This window comes from Chelonus insularis, unplaced genomic scaffold (assembly GCF_013357705.1).
Source record: "Chelonus insularis isolate UGA/USDA-ARS -01 unplaced genomic scaffold, ASM1335770v1 contig_3_pilon, whole genome shotgun sequence".
NCBI lineage: Eukaryota > Metazoa > Arthropoda > Insecta > Hymenoptera > Braconidae > Chelonus > Chelonus insularis.
Genome location: NW_023276556.1, coordinates 446366 through 459873, shown reverse-complemented (window position 1 = coordinate 459873; position 13508 = coordinate 446366). Strand labels below are relative to the sequence as shown.

The 13508-nt window shown below is 31.8% G+C and overlaps 1 protein-coding gene across 4 annotated transcripts in view; it reads right to left on the bottom strand.

The window, feature by feature from the left end:
• Positions 1-369: 369 nt before the first annotated feature.
• Positions 370-13508, bottom strand: part of wge (winged eye) — a 65110-nt gene continuing 51971 nt past the window's right edge. For 3 of the 4 annotated variants that reach the window (XM_035085537.1, XM_035085540.1, XM_035085539.1), the window contains 8 exons: positions 13229-13471; positions 10724-10894; positions 9720-9920; positions 9297-9410; positions 8982-9215; positions 8754-8908; positions 3869-8677; positions 370-2613 (listed from right to left, as the gene is read on the bottom strand). In XM_035085537.1, the coding sequence (XP_034941428.1) occupies positions 2401-2613; positions 3869-8677; positions 8754-8908; positions 8982-9215; positions 9297-9410; positions 9720-9920; positions 10724-10894; positions 13229-13471 (6140 nt within the window). In that variant the 3' untranslated portion in view covers positions 370-2400. The remainder of the gene's footprint in view (positions 2614-3868; positions 8678-8753; positions 8909-8981; positions 9216-9296; positions 9411-9719; positions 9921-10723; positions 10895-13228; positions 13472-13508) is intronic. The other variant, XM_035085538.1, reaches the window with a different exon arrangement.

Genomic DNA, 13508 nt, shown 5'->3' with positions numbered 1-13508 from the left:
CAAGATAATAATGAATATACATATGAAATATGGACTACATATTATGCAAACTGACTTTTCTAAAAAGCATAAGTATAAAACATATTCAAATTTTGACTTTTTACTTAGAATTATTTTTTTTTATCATAGTTAAGCAATGAAGTCTAAAGTTAATTTAGATTTCATTTATTACAAAAAGTTTTATTTTAACGACCAAACAGACTTGTTAAGTATAAAATCAATATCAAAGAAAAATAAAATGTAAATAATATAATTACAATGGAATTTATATTTATTTTATAAGAGTTATTTTTATATACAAATAGATGAATAATTCATTTGTCTTTTGAAGATAATATAAAATTTCATGTTTAACTAAAATATCTGGGTATTAAACAAATAATTTTTTTATTTTTTCAATTTTCTTTCAATGTTTAAAAACTACGTTTTTAATGAAAAATATAATAATTTCAATTTCTCTACAATAAAATATTTACTCTTCGTACCATATTATTTTGTCTTCACTTAAATCATTAACTTACTTTTTTCTTATATTAAGCGCAAAATACCTTGGCCCGAACACAGCTAATTCTACATTATTTAATTATTCCAACTTTTCGACTGAGATATTAAACTAAAATTTAATATTTTGGTGGTTCAACGATTGTCAGAAAATACGTGTTTACTCCAATTTGTTTTATTACGAAAAGTTAACCGTGTGCAATTTTCCAATAAACATTACTTATTTACATGTTGTTCGTATCTATTTAATTTGTTAAAAAATTCTTGTTTTGCTTTTATGATCACAAAATACTTGTACAGAATTTTACGCGATTAATTCAAGTGCAGTCATTAATATTGAAACTTATAGAACATTTGTTTTTTTTCGAGCCTTGTACTATCAACTTTTTTTTTGTTTATCATTTGAAAAGAAATTTTTTTTCAACTGCTCGACTAGTAAAAATTTAATTATTTTTATTTTTTATATTATTATCATTATTTTTTAAATTATAATATTATCAATGTTATTAATTAGTATTCATCTTTACTTCCAAACACAGAATCGAATCTTTGATTACGATTCGTGAAGGAAAACTACAGCATTTTTAATTCATTACATATATTTGATTATATCCATTATTAATTATGTTCCACTTTTTAGTCCAGTCATTTATAGCACATTAATTCAATTAATCTCATAAGTGGAACTCAATTATTAATGATATTTGAATTTAATTATTAAAAAATAATTTCTTATAGGTAGATGTAGTAAATAATTATTTCCTTCTAATATGAATTATAATCATTAAAAATTTTCTGTATGCCATTAGTTAATCCTCACTCTATGAGGATTGAATTGCAAAGTAGGCCGTAATTATTTTCATGTTCTTTTTATTATTCCCTCTTTCTAATTTTTGTATGGAAAAATACTATACGGTATATACATAGATGCGTTTTCTACCAATAATGGCTGCAGTAACTTCTGCCATTTTTTGTTACATTAATACCATTGTAAATATCTAAACCATATGTACAAAATAAAAGCAAAAAAGCTATCAATGGTTAATTGATACATAAGTACATTTTACATTTGTCATTTATGTGCTTAGCATACAGATTTTACTTATTTTTGACTCTTAACTCGCACTTAGACAACAATTATTGTGTTTTTTAATTTGTACTAAGTCATATTTTACCATCAACTACTGATTGTAGATGATCCAATTTGTTTCAAAATCTCAAGACATTTTCGATATACAAATACAGAAGACTTTATAAGCAAAATTTATATATTTATATAACAGAATATATAAACAAACGACCTCGACACTATAGTATTTCTTCTCATTCTTCTTTTCAATCAGTTGGCGCTTCAAAATGATTTTATAAAAATTAGCTTACATGTTGCACAGTAGCACGGATTATTATCGATCCGCAATACTAAAGTTGAACAAAACTTTTATATATTCGTAACAAAAAAAAAGAACATATTTAAATAGATATGCATTGTCAACGCATAGTGCTTTAACTCGAATAATAAAACCAGCATTGTGTATGTGAGTAAAGACAGTTTTTAGCACCGTATTTTTTAGTATCACTTAACAACTATTTCAGGTGTCTTTTTTAATGAATCATTTTTTGCAATGGAAATTCTAGTTATCTATCCTCCAATATGTTGCAAATAATATCGAGAGAAGTATTAAAAAATATATATACATTATTTACATTTAATTACTGTTTTACTGTTATAGATAAATAGCATTAACTCAATGCTAATTTCACAGTAAATCATTATTGCATTCGATTGCATTAGTTTTCATAAAAGTTCATCAGATTTGTTCTGATTTGTCAAGAAAGATAATTATAATCAAAGTTTTTAAAATGTTAAACTATATGTGAGTCCCTGTATATTAGAGCTATTTAGACAACTCCAGGTTGCAAAGTAAGCAGATATGTTGTGGGATCGTAATATCCAGCGAGATAATAAATATCGTTGTTGTCGTAAATAGTAAGATATCTGTGTGGCTCTTTCCCTAATTTTGTTGTGTAATCCTGTAGCGGAAGTACTTCACATTTGTGAGATATTGTCTGTACGTCATTCTCATCCATGTGTGGTGATTCAAACAAGGCACCCTGGAAAAGTGAATTTAGATTAGCAAACGAAAATTGTCATGAAGCTTGATTGTCTACCATTAAAATTTTTAAGAACATCTCCGGATCATATTGCAGAGAGAGCATTCAAAACTATATGCTAGAAATTGTAGTAATTTAATTGTCTTGTATTGTGCCTCGTCGAGTTTAATTATAAAACGATAATTTAATAAATTTCACTGGATGATAAAAATATTTCACTGCATAATTTAATTTATATTTTTAATTATTTTTACAACATATAGCTTGATTTCAATTGTTACATTGATAATGATTTCTTAGTCTCAACAATAAAATAGTTTATACCAATACGAGCAAGTGCAATAAATAAATGAAACTAATTATTTAAGAGTAATTAATTTAGAATTATGCAAATAAGTTACAGACAAGTTTAATTTCAAGCCAACTTTTAATGTTATTAATATTAATTTCATTGTGAAAAACAAAATAAAATTATTTATAAATTGATAAATTGAAATGTATAAATTGATTTCATGAACTTTAAAAAAAATAAGGAAAATTGATAAATATTCATTTATTCGAAAAATAAATTATCAATTCAATCAGTTGATTTGCAGTAAAATTCGTGAGTCAAATTAGTGTTTTATGGACTGAATAAATAAAACGAATAAATGGAGTTCATGTAGATAGATATTTAGTAAAGCTAATATTATATTTAATAAATGATTCTTAGATTTAGCATTAAAATTCAAAAGCATGATAACTTACTAAATCGTCTAGTTAAGTATTTCTGGGCTAATAAATATCAAGAAAGGAAGATAGTAGCAAAGAGGATTATCCCCTTTTCTACTGTCTTACTTGGGTCAAGCACAGTAAATATGAGATTGCATAGAAATATAGTACTTTGAAATTCCACTAAGAATGAAACCAAGTGCAATCAATTGAAAACTTCAACATTATGAATAAGATCTTGAAAAAAAACATAAAATAAAAAAGTACTTGAGTGTTAAATTTAGGATTCGTAATATCAAAAATTCCTTTTTGATTTAAAATGCAATCAATTCTTTCCTTAAAGTAAAGTTCCAGTAAGTATTACTTGAAATATATATTTTTAACAAATAATGCAAAATCCATTTTAAAAATACCGTAAAGACGTTCTTAAATATTTTTTTGTAAACTCATCACGTAACACATCAATCAATTATTAAAACTCTAAACTGCCTATAGGCATTTCATTGTTATTACCAATAAAAAATTTTAATCTACAATATCTTACCGGATATTTCAAGTTAGCTGGACAGCCAACAGTTTCTTCAGGATGATAGAACCATTTAACTTTAACAATCATATTAGAACTGGTAGTTTCCCACATGGATTCGATTTTACCAATGTATGGTCTATCAGGACGTCCAGTAGAAAGGAACACGGCACTATCTCCAATCTGTATAGTTTCATTCCCACGTTGAATGGCTTTGAAAAATTGTTTCTTAGCTCTACCCTTAGCTCCTGGCCTCCTATAACCTTTACCAGCCCATCCCCACAGCTGTCTTGCCGGCAAGAAAGCTGCCATTTTACTCCTGCTTTCTACAGACTCCTGGCGTTCTCTGGTCTTTGACTTTTTATCAGGCTTTTTGGGTTTTTCTATTTTCTCCACAGACACAGGATCTTTATGGACTATTTGTGGAGGAATTACAGGTTCTGTTGGCATTTTCAATGTACTTTTATTAGCCGATAATTCTTCAGACATTGTACTACCTTCATTCTCTCCTTCTTCTTCACTTTTTAATCCTGAACAACTTTCACCACCACTTACGTGACTACTCTCATTATGACTTGAATGATGACTATGTTTATGTTTGTGCTTGCGATGTTTCCTGTGCTTATGTTTTCTATGTTCTTCACAGCACTTGTGTCTTTTATGTTTCTTTTTACCTTCTTGAACTTGTTGAAGTCTTTTTAATTTATCACGCCGTCGTTTTTTTAATTTTTTTCGCTCTCTGTACTCATCTAGTGCCTTTCCATCAAGTCCTAACAAGTTTTGTTCATTATCAGCTTTCTCATTATCTGGATAATTTGCTGAAACCGTTGACACATCTGCTGTGAATTCAGATTTTGAACACGGTAGGCCATCACATGAGGCACGCTTATCATCAGTTGACACAGATGTTTGTCTTCGTTTCTTACCCAAACTTAATAGAGGATTGGGATCATATTCAACAACTGGATAATCAGGCTGAAGAAGTCTGATATCATCCAAAGCTATTCTTCCGCTGTCACCATCGTCAAATTCAACACTGACAAATTTTTCATCCAGCTCGGAGTCAGGATCAGAGGGTTCAACTGATGTTCCAGGGTATAAACATCGATACTGTTGACTCCAGTAAGCACAAAGTCTTGTTCCTGGTGGTAATTCCTTTGTAGAACCAGGACAAACTTCGACAATAGCATCACGCAAGATTTCCTCCCTTGAGTGTATATGCGGTCTATTGCCTCGTTCACCGTCAAGTGTAATCGCATAAACATCAGGAGGTTGAATCGCATTTAATCGTCCAGCATAGAAGAGTCCTCCCATAGCTGTTAAAACTCTCAGTTGATCGATTGAAAGATGCGCTGACGTCAATTTACATCTGTTGGTAATACTCTCAGCTCTTTCAGCTTTAGCTACTTTAGCACATTCTTTACACTCTTTACAATCGGAAGACTTCCTTCGTTTGGACTCTTTCTTATCATGTTCCCCTGATTTACGCCTCAAAGGAGAGGAAGACGTAGACTTTCGTTTTTTCTTTTTAGATTTCTCGTATTTTTCCAATTCTCTAACTTCTAAGTAATCTTCGTCTACCCTTAACAATTGAGTTGCTTGTACTTGGGATAATTTATTATCATCTAGTGATTCATCTTTTTTACTAGATTCATCGATAATAGAATCGTTAACTACAGTAGTACCTTGCATGTCATAATTCCATTCATTTTCCTCATCATCATTCCAGTCTCTTACTTTATTTTCAGCCTTAAATTTTGGCTTAAGCTTCATTACCTGTTTTTCCAATTTTGCCTCTTGACTGAGTTTAGCTTTCTCTGCAATAATCGAGCTAATGACATTTTTGTTATGCAGCGGGGTTTGTTTTATGGGTTTTACTTTTGCTTTATTCATCTTGTGACTTTTTGTCATGCCCTTTGGACTCGTCAGACCACATTTGATGGGTAATGAAGCATGTCCAGACTTTCCGTTTAATTTATTCGGGTAATGTCTATTCTTCGAATTCAGTAAGTAACTCACGAGTGAGCTTTTACTTCTTGATTTTTTCGCTACAATAGTTTCTGTTAGATGTCGTGCACTCATGGACGAACACATAAGTTTTCGAGGTCTTCCAACTTTACGTTTTTTTGCTGAACTTGAGCTTGCAATCGTTGGCGCTGAAGACGATGTATCGTAATCCATTGCAGCTGAATTTTTATTATCTTCATCTTCTGAAATAATCTTACTTATTGGCGATGTAATGATTGGTGATGTAACTGAAGTAACAGGTAGAGAAATACTAGGAATACTATCTAATAACTTTATATGACTTCTTGGTTCTGCTAATTTTATGAGATTAACGTTACCTCTCGGCATTGGTAAAACATTAAGACTTAATGCTGATGGAATGTCATCATCTGAACCATGAAGAGATTTAATTGGTACATCAGCTTCTTCTACAGATTGTTCGCAGTCTGAATTAAATTTCTTTTGTCTAGAGCACACTTTTTTGTCATCTTTTCTAAGAGGTAGTTTGGACAATTCTTTTTGTTTCTCTTTGTACTTTTTCTGAATATCTGCCAACCTTTCTCTCATATCCATTTCCATTGCTTTTATCTTCGACCAATTTTTATCATTCTTTGAATTTTTGTCGCTCAAATTATTTTTCTTATCAACTGAGTCACCACCTTTATTTCCTTCAATTTTATGAATATCAAATACGGGGGAAGATCTATTATCTCCCTCAGAATCAGTGTAGTCATCATCTGCATCATCAGCCGCCTCATTTTCATCAGAATATTTCGATTTTTTAACCTTCAATGTGTCAATATTTGGAGAATCATTTTTAAATGCATGAAATAATTCTTTTCGTGTTCTTTTAATACTCCTATAAGTATTATCATCCACCGAATGCCTTCTTTTTTCAACTTTTCCTCTTTCTTTACCCAAATTCATCAATAAAACTCCAGCACAAGAAATTTCTTCAGAATTTTCAAAACTCGCTGATCGTTTAGGAACATCATCTCCAACTTCCTCCATGAATCTTTGTTCTGCTAATGCACAAAGAAGTCCTAGAGGACTATCAACATTGTTATTGTTACTTTCTGTCTGTTGTCCTTGGACTTTATCTTTCTTTGGTGAACATTCAATATCTGAATTACTAGTATTATTGTCAGTATTGTCCTGTTTCAAGTGTTCAAATTGTGCAATACTATTGGATAGTAATTCAAGTCCACTGAGATCAACAGATGATTTTGGTTTACCACAGGTTTGATTATTCTTGAAAAATTTGCTACGAAATCGTACATTATCGCTTTCAGTATTCACTTCATTTGCGTTTTTTGATGTGACGAAGTTTTTCGATGTTTTTTCAGACAAAATAATTGGATCAACAGTCTGTGATAACTTATCAGTATTTATACAATTATTATTATTACTGTTATTACTATTATTATCATTATTATTGCTATTAGTACTACTACAAACATTATTGTTAATAGTAGACCAAATAGAAAGTGAACTTGAATCTTTTTTCAAGACATTATTATCTTTTTCTTGTTCACCAGAGTTACCAGAAGTTTCAGTACTTGAAGTAGTTTCACAAAATCGTAAAATATGTTTTTTTAATCCATTACTGGTTGTCCTTGGTAAACAACGACCAACAGATCGTTGTATTGAAACTACTTGTGCTTGCTCTCGTTCTCCAGACAGTTTTTGAGCTATTGAATTGTCCTGAAGAGCTGCAGCATTTTTCTTCAACTTTTCCACAACATTTTCAATTCCAGCATGATATTTTTCATTGCAAAATTTTTTGTTATCATTCCGACTTAGTTTCTCGGGAAGACTTTTAACATTATCAGTTTCTATTGCACATGTAGCGAAATTGTTTGAGACTTCTCTCTTAACAATAACATTAGTTCCATCTATTTCATCATCACAATCAATCGAAGGCATGTCCAAAGATTTGACACTAACAAGTGGTTCATCTTTACTCTTTTCATAAGGTGAACTACTTGAATCAGCTTGCTCTGTACATTGCAATAACTCCCCAGATGAACTAGCAACTTCGTCGAGTTTATTTATTTCATTATCTTCTGTGTGATCTAAAGATTGTAAAGTTGATGATACCGATTGATAATGATCTTTATCGACATGAGTATCATTCAGGTTATCGTCTTCACAAGTTGATTCTTCTCTTCTGATTTTTTCAATCATCATTTCCTCATTTAGAGCTTCATCAGTGTAATGGGGCTTTTTAAGTTGTTCTATAGGATTCCTTCGTCTTCCAAAAAATTCAAGATTTTCATGAAAACTATCACAATTTTCTTCTGTGATTTCAATAACTCGTGATCCACGTCTACGTATCCTCTCCTCAGCAATATCATCAATACTAATTGACTCAGCTTCATCATCCTCTTCTTTTTCTTTGTCTTTCTCTGTCTCCTGATCAACTGTACTAACGACCTCGGTTTTTAAAGACTCTTTTATCATAACTACTGATGACTTATCAATTTTATTTACTGATGCTATTTTTTCAATAATCTCTGTATCACAATTGCTGCTGTTTACAATACGTGGTTTTTCAACAGTCGACGAAACAACATCAAAATTTGTACAATGCGTAACCACCTGTTGCTGACAAGAAGAAAATATTTGTTCATGTTTGACCAGTCCATCGTTATGATGATGGTCCTCTTCAGTCTCAGGAGTATCAGTCTGATTAGAAGCATCTTGAACGCCAAGACCGGTATTGTCGAGACCTTCAATTGCATGTGTTGGTGTAACATCTGGTGGGGGAGTCAGGCACGATACGGGAGACGTTGCTTTTGATATAAATGTACTTTTCTGCTAAAAAAAATAAAAATTTTAATTTAAAAATAACGAATTAGTTTAAACAATATATTTTAAAATTAATTACACTAACCTGAGTTTTACATTGAGTTGATTCAGATTGACTTATTTGAACTAAAGCTGGAGCATGAGGATAATAATGTAATGCTGTTAATAAAGGTGCATCAGTTACCAGAGAACCTGTCATTGTTGTAACTGTTTGCAAGGCTTTATTTGATTCTGTTGATGCTAAAAGAGAAAATTGAATAAATAAATTGAATCAGAAATATTTATATCACATTTTTGGATAATTAAAACTCACCAATAATTGTTGTAGTAGGTGGAGTACAGTCAGCTTCAATCTTAACAATAGGTATATTATTTGGTTGTTTCCGTTTGTTATCAGTTAGAACCAATCTAGCACCATTAATATCACTGAGGAGTTGAAGTGAAGGTGGTGTTGTTGGTCCAGGTAATAACAAAGGGGGAGCACTAATATTTGGCCCACTTGGATTGGGATAATTTGGCCAGACAACAGCTTGTTGCATTTGCTCAGCTGAAATCATGAAAACATCATTATTATTGCATAAGTTGGTAAATATTGAACCAAGTTAAAGGGATGTCGTTGAAAGCTTACCAGCTGCATGAATAAGCAGCAGATGACCAGTTGAGGGATCTCTGACTAATTGGAGACCACCTTGTAGTCCAACGCCGAGTTGTGGGAATCCTACTGGCTCCAGGGCAGGCATTGCTGAATAATAAAACAAATGAAAGGTACATTTATCAATCAAAGTATTATGTTACAATGTCTTGAGTAATATATACATTCTAGTTGATTAATAATTAATATAAACTGGTACGTAAATAGATGTCTCGTTACACTTGATTTAGCTTAATGTCAATTGGTCACAGTCCACAAATAGTTATCAAATTATTTAGCAGACATCAGACCATTGTTCACATATATAATTGATTAGTGAATTTATTATGAATAAATATCAAAGCGAAAAATAGAATAAAGTCAAAAACGAGCGGGAAAATAAATATATCTGAAATCTACCTGTAGTAGGGTATTGCCACAATGTTGGAGGCCATGTGCCCGGCGCACTTGGTCCAATGTTGTTCAAGCCTGAATTTAGGGTTGCGTTGATCGAGGGTGCCAAAGCGCCTGAGGGGATGGCAAGGTGGGCTGGCCGTTCATCCCCACTTCCAGTACAATGAACCAGCGTCGCGCCGCCCATCGCCATGGCCGTGGTCGATCCTGTAAAAAGATCCACCCTCTCTGTTAGTCGATACGCTAAAATTGCCGTGACTCTCCTCTCTTATACCCACACACTCTGGCATGAGCTCTACAGCAACAAACACTTCCTACATCTACACATTGAGTGTATGCTGGCCCTCACTATCGCAAATGCTCTTCCTACTGACTCCGCAATTTAACTCCTCTCTTTAACTTGGCGCGGCCTCTTTACACACGAGTTGTATTCCACGGCGTCACTCGGTGAGTGCTCACCGCTCTTTCTTCGTGCTGGCAGAAGCAAACATGGTCGTGCCCGCAAAATCCGACTACAGATATAGGCATGAAGCCTAGAGAGGAGCGGCCTTATTCGATTCTTTTCTACGATATGCTTCTACATACTACCAATTACATATCTCTCACTTTATATCTACATTCAACCTTCTTTTTTCTACTCTTTTCATGAGGACAAATTTTGAATGAATAAAACCCCGCCTCTCTTTCATACGCTCTCGCGTTTACCCTCGTTAATATTCCACCTCGACATTTATCCTGAACGCTTCGGTCTACGTTGCACTGCCTCGGGAATTCCGATGACTCTCCTGTATATACATTGCGTCCAATGGCATTAATGAAAGCAGCATAGTATTGGATACCGTTTATCCGCAACACTACCCACGATACATTCAAGATAAACGAAATAAGAAACAGATAAAAAATGTATTACCGAATACATACATATATACATATATGCTGCTTACACAATGCATTTTTTGGAAGTTGAGTAAAGTCTTTTATTATTCTTGGCTTTTTAAAATAATATTTACCGAGATTGTCTGGTTGGAAATGATGATAGCTGGCATGGTGCGACGTGTGATGACTCAGTGAAACATTTCTCATAGACGTAGACGATGTTTCCTGGTGATGTTGTAACCTTTGGCGAGCAACTGCAATGCCCACAGGAATGCCATTTGCTGCAGCAGTAGACACAACTATTCCTGAAATATATTCAATAAAAATATACATATTAATTATAAAAAAGCTGGTGATAAATTAATATTAGTATTTATTGCGATGTAAGACGGTCATGTAGGCGTTCAGAAAACATATCGTAATTTGCTGGATGTGGTTACTCGTTGGTAGGTAGATATATACATATAGGTGTATAGATGTGTATATATATATATGGTATATACCTAGTCGAGACTTGTTTTCTCGAGCCACGCCTTATATTTACGTCGCCATGCGTGCCACGCACCTCCTACTTAACCAACTGGCCTCTTCTCACTCTCTTTTTTGGCTTTTAACATCACCCTCATTCTCATAATTCCCCCCCCCCTCCTCCTCCTCTTCCCTCCACTACCCACTGGTACAAATATAGCCATTGAGTTTTTAAAAACTCTCTAATACTCTACTTAAACTAAACACCTAGATCTCAATTGTTCTTATCTTTTTTTTTCTTTGCATCACATTTTTTCCATTTTCCGTGACTCAATTTATCCACATACACAAGACTTAACACGAAAAATTCACCCTCATCTTCTTGTACCGCCTCTTTCATTCTCCCCTATGTCTTTTCATTACATGCAAAGAGAACGCATGTAATGAAAGGGTCCGCATAAAATCAACTTCCCATTGGTTGCCATCAGAAGCATAAAAGAAAAAAATATTCAATTTTTTTTATTTCTACTTCATTATTATATAGTTTTATCTAAAATTATTGATTATCAAGCATTCAAGAATAGAGACAAATGAACTGGCGTTCATTAGGTGATGTAATTTATTACATGGTACAAAAAATGATCAAGTTGGTATTTTCTTTTAACTTCACTCGCTCATTATCAGCCTATACATTTTACGTTCAAATGTTAATATTCACAATTATTATGAATGAAAATAAAATAACTAAATTTGTTGAAATAAAGAAAATCTAATTTTTCATAAAAATTAAAAAAAATTTTAACAATAAATTTATTGATATTATTAGCCTTACCTTGTTTAAAAGCAACTGTAAGATTTGATAAAATGATAATTATCATAGAACTCACTGAAAAAAATTCTCTTACGTACAGAGAAGTTTATATGAAAAATTACCATAAATTTAATAGTAATTTGGTGACATTGCAGTGTGAGGGCAAAAATTACAATGCAGTTTAATAATTTTTACAATGTGTATAGTAATTTTTACCCTCACACTGTAGTGTCACCAAATTAGTAATTAATTAAAAATTTTAACCACTAGGTTCTAAACAAACAATCTTAAATAAAATAATCGATATTTAATTTGAATATAATCTGAAAAAATCATTTGATTGTAAGTAATTAATTATTAAAAGTAATTTATTATTCTATAAACAGCTCGCATAAATAAATGATTATTTTTAAATAATAAATTTTCAATTTCATAAAATAAAAAACGATGGCACTAATATTTTTTTTAAAATATTTAGGACTTAATAATTAACAAATGATGAAAAAAAAACTAAAAAAATTAAATACAAATACATCGATTTCCGTAATACTCTATCTATTCTATAATAAAATAAAATGAATTTTTTATCGAAAAGTGGGATGATTACGTGTAAGAGTATGTATGAAATAATGAAGATGGAGAAAAACAATTTTATTGCGATTGAATATTCTATGGTATTATATTCTTTAATTTGTAAAGTTATATTATACTATCATTCATTTAATCTCTCTAGTATTTTTAAATTCTATTCGATTGTATAAAAAATAAATTGGCATTTCAATATTTTCAAATTAAAAGTATTATTATAGTTATTGGTCATTCAAATTATTTCCACATGATGTCAAGTTATTTTATACAAAACATTTTTTCCAACTTTAACATTTCAATAAAATCTCATATTTTCAAAAATATCCTCTCTCTAACTAATGTCAACTTTATGTTTAAAATAAATAATATAAAATTCATTTATTTAACCAAATCGATCACGAAGTGATAGCTGTCTATTTTAGATCAATAGTAAGCAGATTCTTTCAAATCCTGTCTTTTATTTTCATCATTACAATCACTCATTCCACAGCCATGAATGAATAGCAGTTGATTGTTTTCTAAAATTCCCATCCAACTGACTTTCAATCAATAGATGTTTTATTTCACCAAAAAAGGTCAAAATGTCTCTTCAAATCTCAATAATTTAATTCTCTAACTAAAAACTAATTCAGTCAATTGTTCCTTCCTAAAATTATCATATTTCTTCAACGGATTCCAATACGTGCATAGCAATTTTCTGAAGGGCTAAATAATATCCTGATATTATCGAATGAAATAAAAGACGAAAAAATGAATAAATAAAAAAACGCACCATTCTCAGATTTTGGTGGAAGAGGTTCAATCTTAACAGCTGTAGTTGTAGCGTGAAGAGACGTTGAGACTTCAGCTACTTGACAAGGCACCGCAGCAAGAGGTTCTCTCTTGACGAGATTAGTTGCGGTACTCGCGTTGTTCAAGGCATTCGCGCAGGACGAAGTGTCTTGGCCATTCCAAGATGAGACAACTGGTAAAGTCCGGCTGCATCCTGCTTCTGAGTGGACAACCTTTGTTTTGCCTGGAGAATGGTATGAAAATTTGATATTTTTATCTCA